Source organism: Corvus hawaiiensis, chromosome 14 (assembly GCF_020740725.1).
Source record: "Corvus hawaiiensis isolate bCorHaw1 chromosome 14, bCorHaw1.pri.cur, whole genome shotgun sequence".
Lineage (NCBI taxonomy): Eukaryota > Metazoa > Chordata > Aves > Passeriformes > Corvidae > Corvus > Corvus hawaiiensis.
The window spans coordinates 17,330,437-17,355,419 of NC_063226.1; the positions used below are offsets into that span (position 1 = coordinate 17,330,437).

Consider the following 24,983-nt stretch of genomic DNA (forward strand, 5'->3'; position numbering starts at 1 on the left):
GCCAGCTGAAGAAATGTGGAGACCTTCTATACAGCAGCTGCCGACACACTTTCCCTGTTAAACAAATCTCTTTAAGTGTAACTGAAAAAAATCTTCTCTTTCACCTAGACACTCTATGAAAAGAATTGCTTAATAGATGTCAGCTGAAGGGTATAAAAACAAACCTAAAAGATCTACAGCAATAATAATTTTTAAGCTGGTACTGGTGATGCAAAATAAAATCTCATCATTAAATAAATTCCACTAGGAAAGCTAAGGAAATGTAAAGCAACAGCAACCTCTGTAAAGTATGGCTGTGCTACCAAAGCAAACATCAAAGTACTGAGACTGAAGCAGTAAAACCAAACAATATAAAGTTACTGAAAGAATCAATTCCCTATCTCTGTTGTTTGCAAACACTAGAACACTGAAAACACTTCTGTTGGAAAAATTAGCTTTTTTTCTGAGGAAAAAAACCCTTTGTAACTGGTTCTGGTTCACTGGAGAATAATAAATCCTAATACCCTAGTTGCTGCCAGATATAACATGGTACTTGTTCTGCAGGCAATACTAAAATCATACCTGGAAAGAGTTAATAACTTTACTTTAAAATAATACTTATACTTTTCTCGGTGTTTCAGTAATAAATGCTTTTAATTACCCAGGGGAAGGAGATGTAATAAGACAATCAGTACTGGAAGCTTTCAAGCAAGTACCTTGCTCAAAGATGGATGCTATTCCAGTCAGATGTTCCAAGTTCAACTAAAGTGATACCATTTCACCTCCTTCTTGACGTGAGACCATTTTGAAGACTGATTCTTCCGTAGTTCATTGTAGCACTTCAATTTTAAACCTGATCTAATGAACAGCCATAGATGCTACGGGCTCCAAACATAAAGAATTGACATGTTAGCATATTAATGCACTCAGATGTCACATAAATCATTAGAAGACGTTTTACTGAGTGACTCAGATATCTGGCAATACACATGCAAAGCCTCTTTAGCTCTTAAATAAAAAGCAACTTCCTCTTGGCAAAGTCCTGATTAGAACAACATTGATTGTAGTTATTTATAGCTTAAATGCTATTGCTGAAAATTTCTCTAAGTTGTAGATACTGTGTTATTAACTATAGCAAAGCTCTAAAAATCAGTCAGCAGAGGCCACTTCAATCTCTGCATGATAATAAAGGATTATTATGTGCAGTAACCTATTTATGAAAAGGAAACAGTGTGCTTCTTTCAGACCCCATCAATTGCTTTAATAAGGAATTGAAAAGCCTGGCCTACTTTATATGCAGATCACCATCCCAGTTGCATAAGGATTTAGAATAGACAAAACAAAACTGTTTTTGTTGTAAATAAGGGCTGTTTGTTTAAATTGCACAATAATGTTTGCATCTAAAAATTATTTAGAAGCTAATAAGGCTTAATAAAGTTTGACTGTATACTTGTTAATAAAAACGGTTTCAATATTCTCCATGAAGGAAAAGTAAATTGAAGGTGATAACATAAAGCTTGAAGCAAAACAGGCCCGAGTTAATGGGAAAGGAGAAGACTCACTGCATTTGTTCACTGATGGGCTTAAGAAAACCAGTGTTGAGAATGGAATTCAACTTAACTCAAAATATTTTCTAAAATTTAAGACAGTGAACTTAATGGTAGTTTTCTCTAATAGATTAGAATTATTGCAGTATTACTTCTGCTTTAGAGACAGAAAGCACAGACATAGACATAATTCAGACTACCAAAAGTTAGTGTGATGCACATACTGATTTCAGCTACCTTGGTTTGGAGGACTCCACAGTCCTGGGTTCAAATTTTACCTTAGGCATTGGTTCATTTGCCTGTATGTTAATAAATTTAATGAGGTGTGGGATGACCCCTGCTGGTGTCCCTGCTTATGAAAAAAAAAAGTATCTGGCAGGAAGAGGACATGTTAATTTCAGTCCAAAAAGTTACAAATATAAACTCTCTCACAAAATGTATAAAAATACCTAATCCAATGCATAAAATATTATGAGTAATGTTCTGTTAAGTATGAAAATAATCTTAAGCCATTGAACATTACTGTGTTAGAGCTGCAACGCAATGTATTAAGAAGGACATTAATTGTTCAGTTCACTATGACATTGTGTTAAACATCTTTTATTAATGAGCTGTTATTCCCGGCTGAGGCATTTGATAACCTCTAGTCCATTGCTAAATCCTCTCAGTTGATTTCAGTGAATCACTCTAAACAAACCTAGAGGGAAAAAATACCCCAATAATTTACATTTGAGTCTGTAAGGTCCTAGCACTAGAGTCATTTAAAGAAGGGCAGCTTTCCTATAAATCAAACCTTCTGATTTAATGCAGCTGACATATAGATCTATTTTACAATTTTTTTTTTAATTTCAAAAATACAACACATTAAAATAGGTTCAATTTATCAAAGCTAAGAGCAACAATTAAGTAATAATGTACTTAAAGTGCAAAGGCACTTTAACACAAAAAAGTGACGCCCAGTGGCTATAGTTGGTAATTGAAATAGCAGTACTGTATATTATTATTTACAAAAGAAAGTCATAGTCCAGGAAAAAAGATCTTTGGAGATCTTCTACATAATACATTAAGTTTCCACTTTGAAATGAAAAGAAAAAAAACAACAGAAAAGCCAAAGACCCCCTTCCTCATTTCCTTTGAAATCGAAAAAGAATTATGCAAGATCTATTACAGAAAGATACATTTGCAATGACAGTTCCTAGAGAAGGGTCAAAAGGAGAGAGATACAGAAATAACTTAAAGGGAACTTTGCAAAAGCAACACCACATCCCTGCTATGCTGCAAGGGTTCCTTTTCTCTCTCACTCCCTCTCTGATTTAAAAAAGTGGAAATGTTGGGAATGCGACAGATGACATCAGTACTGAGTTCAGACTCAAAGAAATGTGATGCTGAGCTCATTTAAAAAATTTCCTTTGTCTCCCACCTCCCCCCTCACAGCTGACTGATTGCAGTTTGTTTTTCCAGAACTTCGAGGTAGTCTGGTTCTGTTTGTAGCTTTCCTTGGAGTAAAGGATGCTCAGGTTTAGACTGTTCTGCAAAATATTTCCTGGGAGTTCCATATAAAACAGTTTTATTTATCCTGTCCTGATTTTGGCGTCTGGATTCATATGAAGGGGCAAACTGCCTTTTGGGTAAGGTACAAAAGTTATAATGAACTAATCCTCCAGTGGGGAGTTCCTTGACCCTTTCTGCAATATTTTGATACAGCAGCTCTGGTTCCCTTGGCGAGGACTGTTTTTCCAGTAATTCAGCTGCACTGATGGTAAATGCAAGACTAGTGGGATCTTCTTTTTTGTGGTCGAGACTGCTGTAGCTAAACTCATGGAGATTCCTGTAATAGGCAACTGGGTCCCCCTCCTTTTGCATGTAGATTGGGTTTTGGCACATCTGTCCAACAGGAGGGGGAATGTAGTTATAAACATGTCCTTCAGTTTTATCATGGGTCTCAGAGTTGTAAGACCCATACTGGAGCTGAAATGAACTTATATCTACGTTGTTGGCGCTGCTGGGCATGCTCTGCACCCCCTTCCGGCGCTTAAGGACGAAGACAAACAGACCTGCCCCAAAACAGACAGACAAAATAAACACAACGAGCAAGCCTAAAATTAGGACAGACAGTGGAACTTCAGTGTGTAATTCTGGGTAGGAGCTGGGTGTGACACCGAGATGGGGGGTATCTGTGTTCTGGTTCATGGAGAGGAGAGAAGAATCTGACAAGTTGGGGTTCTCTGGGCAGATGGCTTCTTTGCTGAGGAATTTCAGATGCTCTCCAGAGTGCTTGGCGGGAGACTCACATATTACTTCATTGATAACTACAGGGGGATTTGACTGCTGGTTGCTCTGGTCAGTGACTTTCTCTATCCAGTTCCTCAGTCCCAGGATGTCACATGTGCAGTCCCAAGGGTTCTCTTGGAGGTCTATCTGAATTAGAGCTGAGAGCTGGTCCAAGACTCCTCTCACAGGCAGGTGGGAGAAATGGTTGTTTCTAAGGTTGAGCCTGGTGAGGGAAGTGCCGCCAAAGACACTGTCAGGCAGGGATCTGAGCAGGTTGTTATTGAGAAACAACAGATGAAGATTACTCAGAGCATCAAATGTGCGTGGCAGGATCTCCTTAATGACATTGTACTCTAGGTAGAGATATTGCAGGCTGTGCAGCCCTTCGAACATGGATCGGTACAGAACCTCAAGGTAGTTGCCATTAAGATAAAGTCTGCGTAAACTTGTGAGGTTTGTAAAGGCACCTTCTTGTATCACTGCAATTCTGTTATTTCCTAGATGTAGCAAATCCAGAGAGCTGTACTCTGTGAGATCGGTTCTATAAATGACTTGCAGATAGTTACTGGTAAGGTAAAGTTTCTTTGGACTGGTTGGCCTGGGGTGGAGATCGGAGATGTTACTTATCTTTTTCTCTTGGCAGTTAACATTTAGGCCGTTGTCTGAGCTCTGGGACGTACAGATGCAGCCAGCTGGGCAGGTGATGGGCACAGGAGACTTTGTCTGGTAAACCATGATAGGTCCGAATATTTGTCTGTCTTTTGACACAGAAACACGGGGGGTGGGGCGGTTCCTAGTTTTGGGTGGCCGGCTGGCTTTTGGGGCCCTGGTGGGATTGATGGCAGAGTTGGCTGTGGGCGATAGCCTTGAGATGTGTGGGTCTGAGTGGACAGGGTGTTTTTCCCTCTGGTTTGAATCACTGGAGCTTTTCCTAGGGCAGAGATCTTGCCTGGTGAGCTGGGTCACATCTTTTCCATGAAGCCTGAAGGGGGTTTCACAGACTATCTCACCCACAAACACGGTGATGGTGTCTAGCCAGGCCTTGAGTGGCAGCAAGTCGCAGGTGCAGTTCCAAGGGTTTTCCTCCAGCTGGATTTCCATGATGCCTCCAATGTGCTCCAGCACACCAGCAAAAGGCATCATCTTCAGACGGTTCCCCCGCAGGTCCAGGTGAGTGAGGAGCACAAAGCGGAAGACATTGCTGGGCAGGGACAGCAGGAGGTTGTCATTGAGAATCAGCACCTTGAGCTTGTTCAGCTTGCTGAATGCCCCCGCTTCAATGGCACTGATGTAATTGTAATCAGCCTGCAGGTACTCCAGACTCTCCAAGCCCAGGAAGGTGTCTTCCTTCAGCACTTCCAGCTTGTTGTTGTTGAGGTGCAGCCTCTTGAGGGTGCGGAGGCCGCTGAAGGCCCCTGTGCGGATCTCCTGCATGTCGTTGTTGCCCAGGTGCAGGGTCACGGCGTTGGAATAGTTGACAAACTCATTGGGGAACAGGCGGGTCAGTGCGTTCCCATTGAGAAACAGCTGGTAGATCTTGGACGGGGGCGGCAAGAGGAGGCTGACGGTTGTAAATCCCTTGTTTTCACAATTAATGTTCAGCACGTTCTCCTTCTCCTCACAAGGGCAGCGGCTCTTGCTGCAAATGTCTTTGGCAGGTTTGCGACTCTCTGTCCACGAGATCCCAGCCACTGTTAACAAACTGAGCAACCAAACACCCTTCAGCATCTTTATGCGCCGTCGATCCCCGCTTTGGTACCTACAGTCAAACCTTTTGAGACAGGTAAGGAGAGAAAGAAGAAATCCCCAGTGAAAACGGCCGGGAGCAGAGGCTGCACGGGGAGAGCTAAAGCAGGTCGGAAGGCTGCGGGGGAAGGGGAGCTGCAAGGCAGCGACTTCCAAACTCCTCTGGAATCCCCCCCCCCCCCCCCCCCCCTCCTCCTCCCTTCTTTTCCTCTCGGAAAGCGCCTGCGGACCTGCTGCGGGGGAAGCCCCGTCGGGGAGCTCCCCGGAACCGGGGTCCCCAGCGCTGGGCTCTCCGCCCGATCCCCCGCCCGTCGCAGCCGCCGCCTCCGCCCCGGCGGCCGCCGGCAGCACGATCCCATTCCCGCTGCCCGTCCCGGGGCCACCCCGCTCCACCGGCTGCCGGGCTCCCGGTGCCTTGCCAGCATTTTAAACCGGGGGACACAACGCCTGACAGCAAACCCTCCCTGCTGCAGGGGCGCCTCCGGACCGCGCTCCCCGCGCCGCCCCCCGCGCTCGTACCTGCTCTCGGGGCGCCCGAGGGGGCAGCGGGGGCAGTGGCCGCCGCCGAGAGCCGCCGCGCCCCGGGAGCCAGGCGCCCGGCGGCGAGCGGCATCGCCCGCTCACGCCTCAGGAGGAGCCCAGCGGGGCGCCGCCGTCCCGTCCCGTCCCGGCCGGGCCCGTCCCGGCCGCGGCTCTGCGGGAAGTTGGGCCGGGCGGGGCCGAGAGCGGCGGCGCTGCGGGAGCGCGGGGCTCTGCGCGGGCTGTGCGCGGGGCGCGGCGCGGCGCGGCGCTTTTGCCGGGTGCCCCGCGCGGAGCCGCGCTGACGTCAGCCGGGGGCGGGGGGGACACGTTTTTCCCAGCCCCCCTGTCCCAGTCCCCGTCTCCCCCTCCCTGCGTGGCTCTCGCAGCCGGCTCCGCTCCTGGCTCGGCTGCTCATCGCGGGAGCGCTCTGACAGCACCTGCAGGACAGCGCGGGCACTCGGAGCCGGGAAGGGGAATAAGGTAACGAGCGGATTTACCTGGGTCCGGAGAATTTTTGGCCCCGAGTCCCTAAATCCGTGCCCTCAAAATCGAGAGCAAGTCAAGCAGCTTCTTCGGCACAAGCCAGCCGGCAAGCGCGCACGCACCGCACACACACGCGCACCGCACACACGCACACCGCACAGAGACATGCACAGCCCGCACACATCCTCCGCACACGCCACACAGACGCACGCATAACACATCACACATCACACACATGCACAGTCTGGCTCTCGGAACAGCGGTGCTGCAAATCCCGGATCTGGCATCAGCATCGATCCCCCGCTCCCGCTGGAGCAGCCCCCTTCCCAAATTGCCGTGCCGAGCTCTGCCCAGCACACTGGTGTTCTACACGTTCAGGGAAGTTCAACACCTTCCACCCAACCGGGCTGTCAGGCAGCGGCAGTCCCAAGCCTGAATCCCTACACTCTCTGGAATGCTCCCCCGAGTGCTGAGCAGCCAGATCTAACCACATCTAACACCATCATTCCCACTGGCTGGATTAGTCCCTCTGCCCCATTGCAATGTTGTGGTGTAGCATTTGGCTGCCTTTAAAAAGAACAAGATACTGAACGTGGGTTATTGTAACTTTGCTTAAGCTCCATGCCCTGGGCACAGATCTGTGTGATGGGAAAGGATGGCTGCTCTTGATCTCTACCTGAAAGGTAAAACTTTGGGTTCACACTGGGGGGAGGGGAAAAAAAAGGCACTCCACAGGGAATTTTTAAAGTGCTCGAAGGGCAGGGTGCATTTTTGCCAGATTCTTACAGGGAACTATACACACTTTACTTAGTCTCCAGAATGTAAAGGTTTGCTGCCAAAAGAGTTCTGGGCTTGGCAAAAGTGGTACTGTCATCTCATGGTATTCTTTAGCCATTATGTATCAGAGCCCACATTTTAGGAGCAGCAGAAATGTACTGTCTATTCTAATCTCTCTTCTTGAGGCTGGAAAAGGTAACATCCTGCAGCAGCCAGCACAGATGCCTTTGCAGCGCTCCAGGACAGGAATAGTGCTGGAGTTTTCATTTGGGATTGAAGCAGTTGCAGCTTCCCTCTCTAAAATTTGGAGAGGTTTTGGAAAGAGCAGGAGCATCCCACACTGGAGCACGCTTTTGGTGTGATGCTGTGTGAATTTAAACAAGATTGTGATTCTGAAATGCACTCAGAACTGCTCCATCCTAACTCTCTTCCAGCTGAATTCAAGAGCAAAAATTGCTAAGATCAAGAAAGATGTGTGTGGCAGATCTGCCGTTTTACAACACTAATACACCAGCAGCCAGATTATTATTCTGTTAGATTTTTTTGCTTGTTTTCTGCTTCAAACATGAGGATATGATGTTTGGGGAGCAAAATTGGACTAGTTACAGACTGTAGCAAATCCTGTTTTCAGCTCTTTCTAACACAGTCTGGGGGCACAAGCCTAAAAAAGAGAAGGTAAAAAGAAACCCAGGTTGATTTTTTTGGTTTTATTTTTTTCAGAGGGGAGCATATTCACACACACCTGCCCACACTGGCACTGCACAGAGGCACATAGAGGTTCCTGTAACCTCCCTTCATCACATTTCACCCGAGCAGCCCAGCACTGCCAGCTCTGACAGCTTGCTCCAACACACAGCAAAAATGAAGGCACAAGTAAGTCCAGTGCATTTTTCCCTTGTCTCACAGTGTACATTTGTTTTATGTGCGTGAGTTTCAGTCAGGTGCAGCTTTCTGGTGAGCAAGGACCATGTCCTGGAATTGGCTTATGAGGCAACATACACTGTCCCACTTGCTTGTGTTTACTAATAGGTAGGAAATGTGTTTGTGGCACTGCTGCTGCTGCCTTGGAAGGGAAAGCGTACGCATGGCATGCCTCAGCAGTAATTACCAGATTCATGTGGGATGGAAGGAACAGCATGTTAGGGGATTGCAGCAGTAAAAAGACACAGAGATGATACTGATTCTATTACACTGTAAATGCATGCATATAATAACCGTGGTTGTAGGAGGAGGAACAAGGATTAAAAAAAAATAATAGCTTCAGCTTTTTATTTAGGAACAAAGTCCTGATTTCTCAGCATGCCTGAAGTGTTTTATAATACCTTCAATTAAAAACAGAGTATAAAAGAACAGCTTTTTTCCTCCACCTGTTTTACTGCCTTTTTATTTTGCGTGTTGAGTACAGGAACATTTCCAGTCTGTGACTATCTGGGAGCCTCCAGGAATGGAAGGCCAGGAGGCAGGTTGGTACAGCAGCCCATGAGGGCTTGGGGAAACTCAGGGTTATGCCTGATTTGTAAGCATTGTAAAGGTCCCAAATATTTAGCTGTGTTCCCTTATCCTCCTTTTTGTGCAAAGTTATGAAGACAGAGTACAGATTCAAAGATTATGAGGCTTAATAGAACCACTGTGGCTTTTGGATCTTGCATAACCCAAGCCATCAGCTAAATTGGAATTAATTCCTGTTCAAAGTAGATCATACTTCATAGGAAAAAGAAAAAAAAAAATGAAACCCAATAAAATATCCAGGCATATTTTAGCAATTGCCTATGGTGAAAATCTGCCATCATGTTTGGTAAATTGTTCCAATAGGTTTCATCCCCCACAGGTAAAAAATTGGGCTTTCTCTACCAGTCTGCATCTAACTGTCTTCAGTGTGAAATGTTTATCCTTGTAATATCCTTGTCTGCTGGCTTAAGAGCCCTTAATTATCCCATACCTGTTTCCCATGGGGACACTCCCAGACTGCTGCAGAGCAGGTATGAACTGAATACTTGCCTGGTGCCAGCCTTAACCCACTTCAAATAGTCTGTTAGTCCTATGCTGCTCCGTACACCAGAGCAGCTCTTGGCTCCTGCGTGGTCCTGAAGCCACCACTTTATCTGTCTGCTGGCAGGGGAAAAAAAGCCAGACCACAGCATGAAGCATAAGCGCATAAAATTTGGCACAGATCATTACCCTTCCTGCCTAGTGCACATCATGCTGTTGTCCTTCTGGGAGAGTAAATATCAAGGAGCAGAAAAAGTCTGGAAAAATGTGGAGATAATTTTCTTTCTTCACATTGTATCTGCAGGTGGATGCTAAACACTACTTATACATCTTTACCTATCAGTTTTTCTGGGTTTGCTTCTCTGTATATAAATGAAGGAACAAACATATCCACCAAGTCTTATGGAATAAAGGAATGAAGGCAGTGATAAACAAAGCAAAAACTCTGTGAATTGGATAGAGGGCAGGATATAAGTTTTACTGATCATTAGAATCTATTAAGGTAGCCTGGATACTGCTAGCAAGTAAAGAAGGGTTTATTCATATAGTATAAGTAGATGCCAATATTGATTTCTGTGAACATAGCATGATGGCTAATGTAGTAAAAAAATGGGAATATGTAAATTTAGGTATTTACTGATCTCATATGTTCCTCATCCTGTAATCCTGAACTGCATATGAGATGCCTACTCCATGTAAACTTGTAGGGTTGTGAGATAATCATCATTCAACAAGTACCCTGTATTCTTGCTTTCTCAGTGAATATGTGTCTCTTTGTAGCTGAGATATTCTACTTCCATAACTATGCACATTTTGGGGGTCTTTGCTACACTGTAAGGTGGATTCTTGAGTCTCACTTAAAAGGAATTCTTAAGGAAATAAACAGTTTCCAGATTTAGCAGTGAACAGTATGCAAAATAATTGTTACTTGTAATCCACAGTTTTGTCTCATCCAGCAGCACTGGGATTGCTATAAAGGACAGGATGAAAGAGGAGTCTCTGGTTTTCACTTATTTTGGGCAAGAAATGAGCAGGGGATGGTGAAGGAGGATGAGCATGAAAGGCAGGGAGGAAGGAGCTGGCAGACTGTGCCCTCTGTGGCCCTGTGCCCATCCCTGCTCCCGCAGGCTGCCCAGCAACAGCCAACGGGAGCGACACGTGCAGAGAGAGGCAGAGGAGGGAGACCTTTGGGATGAAGCCTCAGTGGAAGGAGAGCTGCTGGATGAGCCAATTTGAGGGCAAAGGGGCACTCCAGAGTGCAGGGTGGTGTCTACTGAGCTGCCTTTTGCTGGCAATCAGTAATTGGCTGTGCCATCAACTGTAAAGAATTTTTCTGGTTTCCAGATGCGCTTTTTAGCTCCATTTCTCCCAACTATTCAAACATATGGAGAGCTGGCCTACTTCAGACTACTGTTCACTGACACTTCATGACTACCTATTGTATGAATGAAAGAATTTAACGAACTATGACTTAAAATCAATATGTGTTCTACCTCTTAGCTCAGTTTTTGCTTCCTGCAAGGACTCAGACCCTGGCCAAGGTTACGCATTTTTGAGACCCGTTATCTAACTGCAACATGACTTTTTTGCAAGGAGACTTCATCATGATTTGTTTCAGTATATCTGGGGTAATCTGTTTTATAACAGCACAGTGTGATTCTACCCTGGTGGTACAAACTGCAGCAGTAGAGCTACCAGTTTCTGATGTTTTATATCATTAATCCTGGCTGTCTTAAGAAGAGAATTTAGTGTGTTACAATGGCAGTAATATTGGTTTCAGCAGGAAATGTGATAGAGAAGCTGTCTGTCAGAAAGCATCCCAGGTAGCCTGTGCTTTGGGGATACTGACAGACTCACCACTGTGTAATTAAGAACTGATCATTAGTTTAGGCATAGCCCATTTTTTTTTTCTTTCTTGCCTAGAAAAACAAATATCCACTCCCCTACTATACTCACACATTTTATAATAGGAGCCAGCAAAGTACAGTGAGAAAATTAATATTTATGGCTGTCTTTATCCTATTCAGGAAAGTAGTATGTCTGTTGCAAAGCCCTTTGGTGTCAGTGGAAGGACTCCGACTGATTTCAGTGGGATTTGGATCAGATCTTTGAACAAATGCTTAGCTTCAAAGTCTACACTTAGGTTTTATTGAGTGGTTTAAATATTTTTGGAAGTGCTTTGTTTCATCATGTCATTGGGTCTTTTTCTCTGATAGGAACAATGAGATGAATCTTCCTGATGATAGATATTCTGTGCTGGCATTGCTGAGCAACAAGAACAAAAAAAAAGAGAAGTGTGTGGGGTTTTTTTCCATCCTTAAAACAACAATGGATCTATTATTTACTGTGTTTCAAATGTGTGAATGTCTACAGCAATTTCTACCACTACCACTTATAAGTACAATTTTTCAGATTTCCTCAGTCATAATCTATGTGTTACATACTGTGAATGTTTTTAACTGGAAATGTTCCATCATGCAAGAACAAGTGCACACAAGTGTTTTTAGTCATTTGGAGAGTCTTGTTTAAATTATTGTGTCTTCTTGCCTTACTTCAGTGGACAAGGGGCTCTTATTTGCATAATGCAGTTGATGTATGGGCATGATGAACGTTCACTGTTGAAAGTCTGGTGAGCTGATGTGAGAAGTTTCTTCCCTTTAGATTTTAGTAGTAAAAGAAACATAATGAAATCTCTCCATATCATTATTTTTATGGCAGTGAAGTTGAAAGAATACAAATTCCACTGTGTTAATGGCATATCTAGAAATATGTGAGGAGCAGGAGCAATGGGTGAAATTCAGTCCTGGGCAGAGGGCCAGCCTAGAGTGATTCATCATGAAAGCCCCCAATTAAGACCTCAAAACAGGGCTTAAGTGAGACTTCAGTGCCCTACGCCTTGAGCTGGCTTTCTGCAATAGTGGGAGAAAGTTCCTCCAAATGAATTATTCATAATAAATAATGCATTCTATTAGTTTAGCCTATTTTTCTTGATTCCTTGAATTTATTTAATTGAAATTACTCACCAAATAATTTCTATGAATAATCATGGCCTGAGGATTATTTTTGAGCAGTTCACGGTGAGCATTTCATATTCCACATTCAGAATGAGAGCCGTGTCATTGAGTTGTCATTATGGACAGAGGTCACATAGTTCTGGTTTTGCTTCAGAAAAAAATTGGGAGGAGTAGAAAAGAAACAGCATTTTTTCAGACTCCATGTGTTCCTAAAAATTCCTTCCTTGCAGTTCATTCCGTGAGAGGTTTGTGAATAGTTACCGACTGAAGAGAAAATTGGGTAATCATTGGCTTTTATGTTTTTCACCTGGTTTCTAAGAGGAATGTAATGGTGCATGTGCACAGGGTGTGTGCATGTCTGGCTGTCAGTCAAGGTCCCCCCTTCACAAAAGTGTTGAACCTGATCTGATGAAGGGCGGTGCTATTAGCGATTTAATTTCCCACTTCGTCAGTGGATAAGTGACAGAGAATTGCCCCGAGAAGGTGGAAGGTTTCAGCCTGGCCTCGCTGCTTGGGCTCTGGCTGAGATGGAGCTCATTTCCCCACTGCAGCCCCCGCAGTGCTGCGCTGGGCACTGGCAGCCAGAGGGGGGTGGATAATTCACCAGTGGTTTGGCTGCTGCTGAGCAGTGTTCCCACAGCTTCAGGGCTGCCTCCCCACCATTCTCCCCTCACCGGTGGGCTGGAGAGGAGGAAGGTCTTGGGAGAGCACACAGCCAGGGCAGCTGACCCCGGCTGGCCAAAGGAATATTGCAGACCTCATGATGTTTGCTCAGCACTAAAAGCTAAGAGAAGGAGGAGATGACATTTGTTACTACAAGGCTGTTTGTTTTCGGGAGCAACTGCTAATGAAGACCTATCTCCCAGGAAGTGGCTGGACAACACCTGCTAAGAATAAATCTTTTTTTCCTTTGCTTCCACATGCAGCCTGTCGCTTTGCTTTATTAAACTGCCATTATCTTGACCCACAAGTTTTACCAAGGATAAAAAAGTTAATTCTCTGAGAATTAAATGCTTCAATTTTTGACTAAAGAAAAACATTCCCTGCTTTCCTGCAGTCTTTTCCACATCACTCTAGCCAGAACCTTTGCTGTCTCTGAGCAGTAATCATTTACCTGAAAAATACCCTATAATATTTGTCTTGTGGAGGCTGGTTGTACAGATGCTGACTTTGAAGCATGATGTATAACTGCAAGTGGCATGAAAAGAAATTGATGAGACAATTAGAACTTGTGAGAATGGTGGCTGCATTAATATGTTGGGGAGAATCACTTATAAAGTATTTCAAACTCCACAGAAACCTTAGAATTTATTTGGCATCTGAAGTAGCTCCCTGAGTTGTTATTGCACCAAGCACAATATAAACATACATAAAATCCTGACCTAGACTTCAGCCACAGACAAATCTCCCTTTGGCTTCATGGGGCCAGGATTCCAGCTGACTTCTGCCCTGGGGAGTTACACACAAACACATAAATTTTGAGTATCTAGTATGACATTTTATGCTGAGATGTAGGTGCTTGGGTAGAAAATAGGCATACTCAAATCTCCTCTGCTATTGGCAGTGGTCAAACTCTGATGGTGCTTAAAACTGTTTGATACCTCAATTTTTAACAGTACAGTTTACCTGGCCTTGAAGTTGCTTTTCTGGCTGTCCTCAGAACCATCTTTGGCTTGATAGACTCATTCCAAAGCAAATCAGAAACGTGCCAAACATGCACATTAACTGAAAGGGCAATGGGAAGGGAAGGAATTAGTTAGGGTAATACCTCTGCTTTATATTGCAGTCATGGTCTGGAGGCTGAAGATATTTAGTCGTCTGCTTTCCAGCCTAAATGCCAGGGGATGGTAGGGGACACCTGACTGTGGAACAGGCAGTGGATGAATGTGTGCCTAACTGCTGCACTGCAGGGACCTTGTTCTTTGTGTGGTGCCTTTCTAGCCTGTGAGATTCCACGTGAAGTGGAACAGCTTTGGCCTCAATATAAAGTGTGCCTATGCATTCCATAGCTCTTGTGGCATTTCTTCCCATTCCAAAGCATATAATTTTTGAACAACTGCCCATCCTTTATATGGCCTCTTTTTTATCATCTATTAGTCTTTTTCCTGTAAAGCAATAAAATCCTTTGCACAGCAGGAGATTTTTATGTCCACTTTGTGCCTGAGCTGCAAGTAAAGCGGGAGGAGAAGAGGATAGCTCAGTCAGCCTTGGTGATCAGCTGTGTCTTGGAATCTGGAAAATACGTTTGCACACATATTTGCTCAGTGTTTTTTTGCTTTACAACCACTACACTGGTTAGCATTTGAGCTTTCTGATTAGAAATACTGTTGCTTTTGCAGACAGAAGTGTTTGGCTTTATTGTTTCTAGCTGATATTACTGATACATTTAGAATTCTATAGAGCAGAGGTCCCTCCTTTGCATAGATTTACTTATTAACTGTCCAGTGGCCCAGATCATCCCAAGTGTAAGCACTTCAATGCCTTCCTTTTTAAAGATGTCTTTCAGAAGCCTCTCTTGCCCTATGACAACTACTTTTGTCTTTTGATAGTTTTGTTCTTTTTTTTTCACTAATACAAATATCTTAAGTATCTTTTCTTTTGGCAGAATACTTAAACATCTACAGCTAACAGGTGTCATTTGGCAAATCACAGCTTACCCTGTACCTGCAGCAGAATTGGGCTCATGGCAGATGCATTGCACCTACAAATTTCTCCCCTCAAAAAAGATTTTTAGTTGTTATTTTTTATCCTTTCTGCTGTTAAAATTTGTATTCAGTATTATTATTTTGATACTGCAGGAACATCTGATCACATGAGTCATGAACCAGCCCTCATTGTTGTATTGTTAGCTGTTTTGCTTACCTCTTTCATTCTCCTCCAGAGTGCAAATATAGCTGTGAGGAGGGGGGTCATATCATTTTTGTTCTATACCTTAAGAGCTTTTATAATATGAAGGCTTAGATCTAGAATTATAGTCGTGTGGGATGCTGTATGCACAAGCAGAATGACAGCATTTGTCAGGTAGCTTACAATGATGTATTGAGAATTTCACTATTTTTCAAACTGAATGTGGACATAAAAGATGCACCTAACTCTGAAAGATAGGTACAATTAGATTGACAACTTGTATGTCAGGCTTCTTGTTGGTGTCATTTAAAATTGCTGAAATACAGTGTTGCCACTCCCTCCCTTCTTCCATTCCCTGAAGTGAGGCTTATACTGGAAATGCTGACAAGACCCTTATCATTTGAGATGGCATCATGCACAGCTTTAAATACTGGTTATGAATGTTAATGCGTTATCTGAATGATATTTTTTCCACATGTAGGCAGCTCAGGATAGAGCCTCAGTAATAAATTTAATGAGTTCGGGGGGAAGATGCAGTATGCTTGTGTGAGTATTATAATGATTGGCATTTTTGCAAACAGCATATGATAAGTGGTGCAATTTTATTTTCAAAGTTTAATCAATAGAGAGCTCTTTGATATTGCCATGTACTTTGCAAATAGATGCTTCCTTGGGATGACAGCAAAACAACTTCTGTATCACGGTGTGTTTACGCTTAGGGTTTAATCAAACCGCTTTAGCGATTGTCATAAATTTTGATATTCCAAAAATTAAATAGGAGCTATAAAATAATTATGCTTCATGGTGGCATCCTGTTGCTGCTAGCCTGGCTCATCTGGCTTCACAAATGTTGAAAAGGGCTCAAAATCCATCACTGTGCCGATTACAAGAGCATGGGCTGTGTACCAGTTTATTCCCATTTATTGTAAAACCACACCAGCTGTTGCACAGGAAATTGAGGTGGATATTCAAGAGCTTAAGAAGGACTTTATGAATATCTTGTGTTAGCTCTTGGGAATGCATTTCCTGTCAGGTAAGAGGAGGCAGAAATGACCCCCACGTTACACTGCAGCCTCGCCTGTAATTTTGATCCACAGAAGGGGATCTTGGTGGGTCACAGAAGTGGCTGCAGCTCCTTCTATGTGAGCACAGTAGTAGCAGACCCCCAGGGTGGCTCCTTCAGTGGGCCCCAGCACCAGTACTGGTGATCTTCAGGGAGGCTGAGAGGAGCAGAGCATCCTGGCCTTTCTATGGGATATTTCAAACCAGCAAAGAGGACTTTGGGGAGATACCCAGGGCTCTGAGTGAGCTTTGTTCCTGCTGAACAGAGCCCGATGGGCTGTGTCTTTTTTGTTCTTGGAAACAACAGTAGCAGTGGAAAGCTGAACTTTGGAAGATCATTTCACAAGCATTTGAAGGCTGACCATGTCCACACTGAGCTGTGGTGCCAGCCCAGCTTTGGGGAAGCTATTCCAGCAGATATTCATGCTGGCCCCACAGGAGCAGTCCCAGGGAAGCCTGCCTGGAACAGATGGTGTTAACGATTTATTGGATGTGGCGGCAGAAGGACACACACTATGAACTCAGAGATAACCTTTGGCAGGGAACTCTCTCTGTCATTCTCATCCTTTCTGATAAAAATATTGTAACTGGTAGGCATTTGGGAAACAAGGAAGCTGCAGCATTTCAGGTGATTTAACCTGAATGTAGCAGAGTGCCACTAGCACTGAGGCAGAACCTCCGGAGATGGCAGTGGGAGATCTGTGCCAGGCACCACTGCAGGGAATGACCCGGTCAGATCCTGATCTCAGCACAGAAATTCCTCCAGAGCCATGAGGGGTTTTGGCAGGCTGGCAACAACATAAGATCAGGGTTTACGTGTGCTATGAATACCTGATGAGCTGGAGATGCCCATGAAAAAAATTGGTCTTTGGAATTTTTTTCTTTTTAACACTTTTTACTTGCAGCAAGACACTGTTTCAACATCCAGATATTGCAGCTTCAGCTGGAGTTCCACTTACTTTCATACAAAGATTCAAGAGAATGACTTTGAGAGAGAGAAAAGAGTTTTTACTCATTTTTTATACGTTTTTTTATATGTTTTGTGATATATGTGTGTGTGTGAGCTCTGTATGTGCAAATATATACATATAAGAATGTACATCTGTTTGTTTAAAAAACGTGTTTTGCTTTGCTGTCCCCTAACCAACATCAATTCCTGAGCTGCCTTTGTAAATATGCTGTAATGGCTGATTCTTTTGCATTCTTTGTGCTATCTTTGCTTATGCTGAATAGCAGCTGACACTTTAATTGGGATGGCTGAGCTCAGTGCATTCGCCTTTGGAATTGGACACTTTTCAGTGCAAAGAGAGGGTGCCACAGACTGACTCTTCTGTCTTTATCCTCAATCAAAACTCCATTAAATCAGACCTATAGTTTGTAGTGAGGGACATTCTCCCTTGCATTGAAATGCATGGGAAAGGCTGGAGACTCAGTTTTTAAGGTTAATTAGGTCCTGAAAAGAACTAACTGAATTTGTTTTCACCACTTCCCCCTCCCCCCACCCCCCCCATTTTTAAGAAACTTTTTAATTACCTTCATCTTTGTTGGTATATTCAGATACACTTTTTCCTTTGTAGGAAAAAGTGTATCTGAAAGTTTATATATTTTGAGTTTATTAAAAGCCATTTTGATAGACAGATTGCAATTCTCATTTTAAACAAAAATGAGCATAGTGCTTGACATTGCGTCAAAATTTAGGCATCAGATATTACTATATATTAATGTGAGTTGTACAGTTAATCTTTATTTTTGTTTAACTGACTGCTAACATTATTCACTGTGCAAGCAATAAATGTGAATTTGGTTTTCAGTTGGATACACCGTGTTTGGAAAATAAAGGAACAAATAATTTAGGGCATGACCATTCAAAAATTCTTTGGTGGAGACAGAAGTTTCAGAAACCAATTTTTTTTTTATTTTCAGGTTCCCATTATGTATCTGCTGTGGACCCTACTGTTGATTCAGAAAGGTAAATACTCTCCTTTTCAACTCCCTGTGGAAGGTTGCCTTTGGCTGCATGAAAACACGCTTCTATATTGATATAGTAACAACAGTTAAATGACCTGCCTGTGGACCAGCAAAAAAATCCCCTCTATGCCCCTAAAGAGGGTTCCCAAAGCCTGCCTAACTCTGCCAACAGAGACAGTCTCCTTGTAGAAGACCATGCAAGGTTTGAGGCAGGAGATAACTGTTTGCTGGAGTCAGTCTCATAAGTTTCTTCTTTTTGTTACTGAAAATAGAGCTATTTATCATGCTTACCCTTCAATGTCAATATACATGAAGAATGGAATGTGTTGTAGGAGGGAGGAGGGAGATATCATCTTGTTCTTTTACTCAATTTTAGTTGAATTGATTTTGCAGAGGAGTAAATTTGTATTTGTAGTCCTCCTCCCCACTCCAGGTTTCCTTGTGTTGCATTCACTTCCAGCCCTTTCTCCCACATTCCTTCAGAAAATAACTGGGTATTCAGTTCTCTTAACCCTTAGCAATAATCCAGGCAGGAGGGGGTTTGAGCAAGTGCAAGAAAGGCCCTGTAATTTCAGCATAATAACATGGCTCTTCTCATTCTGATGATGTTCCTTGCTCCTTGTTAGATTAAAGAAGTTCTCTGTGACTTTTTTCCTCTTGCTGTACATCACATTTCAGTCATGAAATGGCAGTGTTCTCCATGGATCGCAGGATTTTCTTCTTGATTCTTTTCTTCTGTTCTTATGATCTCTTTCTTCTCATTTTAGCTCTGGCTCTAGGTTTTGTATCTGTTGTACTGAATGTAAAATTCTTGGAAAGAGCAAGAATGAACAGAGACTGACAAGGTAGACTTCTGATCAATCTTGTTACACCAAAAAATAATAAAAAATAGTAGTCAAACTACTGGAAGAGGCACAGAGGAGGGACTGCTGTGGGAATGCTGAAGTAAGGTAAACTCCAGTTTTAGAGCATGCTTTGGAGATCCCACTCTTCTGTCATGACTGATACCCACACACTCTCCTGTTACAGACCCTCAAAGCCACCGTGTGGTGATTCCCAACGGGGCAAAGGCAAGCAAGCAGAAGCTACTGTAAGAACACAGGTTCTTGCTTTTTTCTTGATGTTCTAGTGCTCTATTTACATGACCACCCACCAGGTTCAGCACTAATGACCCACTGGAGGTGCTGAATGAATGAAGTCATACAGCCAGTCAAGCTTCAGAAATTATTGGAACCACTACTAGATCTTGGAGTTTCACTTGTCCATTCTAGCTGTGTTTCACTCTTATGAAATACACTGAGACATTTCACACCTGCTGTTGCCTAAGAGTTCTTCAACACAGCCTCATTTGATACATCTTCAAGCATCCAGGAACATCTGGAGAGTCACTGATTTCAGCCAGCTTGCAGTACATTCTCAAATCTTGGCATTCCTGCTCTCATAGCTTTGGGGTTCTGCAGTGTCAAAGCAAGCAGGCACCAGTTGACACAAACAGATTAACTGGAGGTGCAAAGCAGTGAGGTACGAGTGTTCACAATTAACTAGTGAATTTTAATGGAAGCTGAGTCATGGATTCCCCCTGTGGCTTTGAAATCGCCGACAAAACAAAGTGCTGGGCTTATTTGGCATTCAGTGCAGAACTACATTTGGTATCTGTGCACAGGAACCTTTACAATGGATCAGAAGCCCCTTGCTCTGAGCAGGGGAAAACACAGAATAAGATGGTCATTGCTCCAAGTGTAACTATTGAGTGAAACAGATTCCTTGATGGCATCAGTAGCAGAACAACCTACCAACAGCACAAAGCCAATCTCCTTTGAAAGACAGACTTGTTTTTGCAGATGTTGGAAAACAAGTTGGTTGTTTGTTGTTTGGATTCCATACAAGGGAGTGTCTGATAATGAGTTCCTTTTATGCAGAGAAAGTCAAGATGCTTTATATGATTGCTTAGAGTCAGAAGAAAGCTGTATAACAGACCTTAGCAAGTTACAGACCTAAAGCACCTCCTTTTCTGGCACCTCCTGCAAGCAGTATTTTACCTTGCTAACTGAAAAAATACCATCCAAGCAGATCAGCTGAGGTAGGCAGACAAATACTGTGGCCAGGTTCATCTAATGTGTTTGTTGAGGTCAAATCTCCTGGAAGGCAGTGTAACAGAGGTGCTGCGTCCTGAGTTTCTGAGGCTGTCACCTGCTAATTGGATAGACTGTCTCTGCCTTAGTGCTGATCAGAGTTAATGCCCAAGATCAAAAGATAGCTCAATGAAGATAAATTTGCAGTATGAGAGAATTTGTCGTGTATTTAAGTTACTGAAGTACAGAATAAGCAGAGCACTGGTATTATGGAGGTGTGTATAAGAGTGTTGTGAGGCAAGATCCTGAGGTAGTCATTGAATCTGGACAGATGGACATAGGGTTTAAAGAAAGTGTCCTAATTTGTGTTTGAAGTTATAAGCTCTTCCCACTATATTAAAATTCCTCCCTCAAATTCTCTAGAAATGGTCCCATATCCCCAGAACATACTATAGGAATTTCTGATTGCTGTGGAATCTTTCCACCGCCATAAGAGTATGTAAAACTGTTTATAAACTGAGGCAAAACTGGTTCTGCAGGTCACATTCTGTGATACAGGGAACTCTGCAACAAAATCAGAGGAACTCCTGCCACACCACACAGGTGTAGGAATGGGGAAGCACAGTGCTGGGGATACTATTCTTCCTTTTACTGTAGTCAGCAAAGTCTTTCCAATCCCCTTTCTTTCTATTCAGACACTTTGGGATATATGGCAGGTGAAGGCTTTTGAGATAGAGTGAAATCTAACCTGGAATCATGGGGGAGCTTAATTTAAAGCAGATGTAAGTACACACACACACTTCCGACACCAACAACCTCCTTTTTGCCTACATGAAAAGAAAAGTTTTCTCTAAATTTGCAGCCAATACACCCTGTTTGCATGTGTTACACTTTCAGGGCATCAAACAGTGATCAGCAGGATAAGGCTAGAGAGGACTGAAACTTTCTTTCTGCTGCAGAACATTCTGGTGGGGTGTAAGACAACGAGGAGCCATGGAGACTGCTGAGGAGGTCTGTACAGGGAGTGCTCACCATCCTCTGGATGGCAGAAGAATGGTTATGCAGAGGATGAGAGCCACTGTTTAAGGTGGATAGAGCCAAGCTAGGGTCCACCAGGAGCATAATGTGGTGTGTGTGTTCTGCTACTTCATTAACAACACTCGGTGTGCCTGCAGTGCTCTGACCCTTGATGTCCTGTGAGCATGAGGATGCTTTCTGTTTTTTGCCTCATCTGCTTCTTCCTGGTCAGGTGGCCTGTAGCAGACACTCACCACAATGTCACCCACCATGGGCTGCCCTCTGGTCCTGACCTGCTGTCAGCTGGCTCATCACCTGTCCCAAGGCACTGACAGCTCCGTGTGCCCCAGTTGCTCTCTCACATCAAGGGCAGCTCTGCACCCTTGATGCCCTGACCTGTCCTTCCTGAAGAGCTGGATCCCTCCATGGCAGCCCTCCATGGCAGCTGGCCACTCCCCTCCCTTTCCTACGGCCTAGTGCGCCACATTGCTGTGATGCCATCAAGATCACAGCCCATCCCAGAACCTTTATGGGCTCCTGTTTGTCCCCTGTAGTGTACAGGCACTTCCTGGGGATCATTGTGATGATGAACCAGCACTTAAGGCTTTGCACCCTGCCCAGAGACACCTGTCCCAGCAGCAGGGCAAGGGCAACAGAGGCCAACCAGCCCCAGAAGGACTTGTTTACTTGTACAGCCCCACTGAACCAGCTGACATCGAGGGGCAGACACTTCCTCAGTGGCTCAGACACCTGCCCCAGCACTTTGGTTATTCTGTCCTGCACTCGGTGTGGTGTTTTCAGGTGTACCAAGAGCACAGAATTCAGCAAAACCATGACCTGAGCCCTCAGTGCAGCACTCATTAGCAGCAGGCTCAGCCCTCGGCACTGCCTGGTGCATACTAACAACTTGTTTTCATCCTTCCAGGCCATGGGAACTGTCCCCACACGCTGTGTCCTCCCGTGGGGTTCTCGGGGTGCTCGGGCAGCAGCCAGGGGACCTCTGAGGTTTTCTTGGGTTACAGGTGATCCCATGCACAAGGGGAAAAAAAGGAAACTATCACTTTTCAGAAGACTGTGCACAGGATTTATGATAAGTAAGATTTTGCTTTTTTTTTTTTTCTCTTAGTGTGCAGGCACTTTTTCATAAGTTCTCTGTTGCCTCGGGTTGAGACAGGATGCCCTTTATGCTGGCAATATGATGCTATGGAGCTGGCAGCCTTCCTTTTTCGCAGCCCCACACTAAATGCAGGGCAAGCAGGGAGGGGAAAATAAATCTGAAAAGGGAGAAGGTTGTGCCATTTCAGTTTCCCTTCCCCTCTTTTCTGGCTGCTCTTTTCCTCGGGTCTTTTGCCCTGCTATAAATGCAGGTAAAAGCCTCCAGTCCCAACGAGAAAAATGAAGAGAGCCACGGGCTCAGGTAGTACACATCTACTCTAATTTCTCTTTTCCTTCTTCCAGAAATCCAGACAAGTCTTGCATGTTTTCTGCTCCATTCTTTGCGTCAAGAACACACTGGTTAATAGCCAATTATTTCATACCCTAAGGAAGTTTTGGGAAAGAAGTTCCTGGGAAGAATCAACTTGTTTTGGGAAATGAGACTAATATTCTGTAAGTGAAATATTTCCCTTTGCTCTCCTTCACCATACTGTCCCATCTCAGCACAAGGCTGAATTTATTGCTGTAATAACTGTGATTCAGATAAAAGCATAATCGTTTCCCTGAGGTTTTTTTTTTTTTTTTTCTTCTTCTTCAGTTTAGCCAGGACACCATAGCAAAAATTTCAGTTAGGTAATTAAATTCTACTTATTGAAAATTCCTCTTTTAAAATCTATCCCAAACTACTGGTTGCTTTTCCTTTAAGCACTTTTAAGGGGTGAATGCACTTTAAATTCACAGCTCTCCAGATTCTGAAGCCTGCTGAATTTTTCCTTGACTGCCTAAACCATAATGTGCAGTTCCACCTGAGATATGTAAAGGTACATTTTTGCATGTTTAATTATTGTTGTTTTTATTCTTGTTTAGACACAACTCATGTAGACTTAACCTATGACTAGCAGAAGTAAACAAAATTATTTGCATAGGAAAAGCAAGCATTATTTAAAACTATTTTTTTAATAACGAGCAACATAGGCCATGAATAAATTCAATTTGTGTATCAAGGGCTGTTTTACATGTGCAAAAATCCAATAGTGAAAAAGCAGGCTGGAAGATAATCTGAGGTGAGCATTCTGGAGCAGCAACCCTGAACAGATGATCCACAGTATAAATTACTGCAATTTATTTTTTTGAATTTACTTGTGCTACTTTATTATTGTTTATTCGTTTGATAGATGGCATTTAATTTCAGTTTGAGAGCTTCAGGAGGAGTGTTTGATGCTAATGGTTGGAATTTACTCCTGGGCAGAAAGCCAACGTGCCACAGCCATGATCCAGTTATGCCCTCCAAGCTGTGTTTAAGTGGCCTTCTGTTGCCCTTGGGGTATGTTTTACACAGGAAGCTTAAAGCCTAATGCAGGCCTGCAGCTCCCTTGCTGGAGCAAGAGAGAGATGGCTTTCCCTCTCTCCTGTTCTCTTCAGCAAGAAAATCAAATTATTGGATTACTGGCCCTTCGATTGTGCTCAGCACAAATAGTTCAAAATCCCATTGTACTGGAGACCTTTGAGATGAAATGTAAATGGATAAAGAAAACAAATGTATTAAATTGGTCTAATGTGTCAATAGTGTGCTATTACCTGATTAAGTGGAATGGCTGTGACTGTTCCTCTAAACAGCCTAATGTATGTAAGACATCTGCTGCTAGACTGGCCACACAAAAAAAACCACAACAAAACAATAACCCAAAAAAGCCCACCCACAGGAGCCTACCAGAGGCATAAATTAATGCAGATTTTCTTTCCTTGCTTATTTTTATTTCTGGAAAAGAAAATCAAAGCAAAAAATCGATCCTTTGCAGGGTTAAAATTGCAATTACCCAGGGATCTATGTAGCACATGAAATTTTGGGGCTGATAGATTAGAACCTGACTGCTTTGTTCTACATATACCTCCGTGTGCATTGGCTTGAACTTTGAATTTCCTGCTTTCTACCATTTTTTTTTTACTTGCACATGTGTTTTATGTATTTGTTTAGGGCTAATTCCTATTTATTAAAGTGTTTTTTTAAGAGATAGTATCAGCTAAGCCTGGGAAAAGCATCTAATGGATTTTAAGCTACCTTATTTCTGTCATTTTTGTGCATATTCCCACATACATATCATGATCCAAATACACTCAATTGTGCAAAATAAATCGATCCACAGGAAAGTGTAGGTGAGGTAAATTCCTGTATTTACAAAGTGGAGAAAACATCTTTCACAGCCAAGGATTTGATTCCTCCCTTTTATATTAGGCTGGTTTCTCTACAAGTTTCTTGTTAAATTTGGTGTTTTACTGTCCTTTTGTATTTACATGTCCATAGAGCAATAAATAGCTATTGAAACACAGCTGTCATTGTCACTGTGTTTGAATTTTTTTCACTCCATGGTTTTGATTAATTCAGGGTAGCTCTTGTGCTCAAGTGAATATTTTGCTGGCCAAATTTGTGAGCAGATATTCTAATGACTTGGGTTTCAAATAGAGCCTCCAAAACTGACTAATAAAATGCACATTAAGCTAGAGGCTGAGATGTATTTTTGTAGCTTGTTGAGATT

The 24,983-nt window shown here is 43.3% G+C and overlaps 1 protein-coding gene and 1 long non-coding RNA gene across 16 annotated transcripts in view; one reads left to right on the forward strand and one right to left on the reverse strand.

Annotated features, from left to right (window-relative positions):
• Window positions 1–2,110: 2,110 nt before the first annotated feature.
• Window positions 2,111–6,649, reverse strand: SLITRK2 (SLIT and NTRK like family member 2). Of its 2 annotated transcripts, none has more exons than XM_048318549.1 (2): window positions 6,563–6,649; window positions 2,111–5,568 (listed from the first exon to the last, which is right to left on the reverse strand). In XM_048318549.1, the coding sequence occupies exon 2, from the start codon at window positions 5,523–5,525 to the stop codon at window positions 2,955–2,957; it is 2,571 nt and encodes an 856-aa protein (XP_048174506.1). In that variant the 5' UTR covers window positions 5,526–5,568; window positions 6,563–6,649; the 3' UTR covers window positions 2,111–2,954. The 2 variants fall into 2 exon arrangements, with proteins under 2 accessions (XP_048174506.1, XP_048174505.1); XM_048318548.1 differs by lacking the exon at window positions 6,563–6,649 and adding an exon at window positions 6,063–6,278.
• The window catches only part of LOC125333040, a 181,655-nt gene continuing 163,104 nt past the window's right edge, over window positions 6,433–24,983 (forward strand). For 7 of the 14 annotated variants that reach the window (XR_007206734.1, XR_007206732.1, XR_007206733.1 and 4 more), the window contains exons 1-5: window positions 6,433–6,545; window positions 8,046–8,198; window positions 18,161–18,206; window positions 22,220–22,388; window positions 22,753–23,270. This is a non-coding gene — a long non-coding RNA (uncharacterized LOC125333040). Of the gene's footprint in view, window positions 6,546–6,728; window positions 7,232–8,045; window positions 8,199–18,160; window positions 18,207–21,174; window positions 21,289–22,219; window positions 22,389–22,752; window positions 23,271–24,983 lie in introns of those variants that run through there. The other 7 variants (XR_007206729.1, XR_007206737.1, XR_007206738.1 and 4 more) reach the window with 4 other exon arrangements.

Excerpts from the sequence above, each read along its gene's own strand:
- SLITRK2 (XM_048318549.1), bottom strand. The coding sequence starts at position 5,525 with ATGCTGAAGGGTGTTTGGTTGCTCAGTTTGTTAACAGTGGCTGGGATC.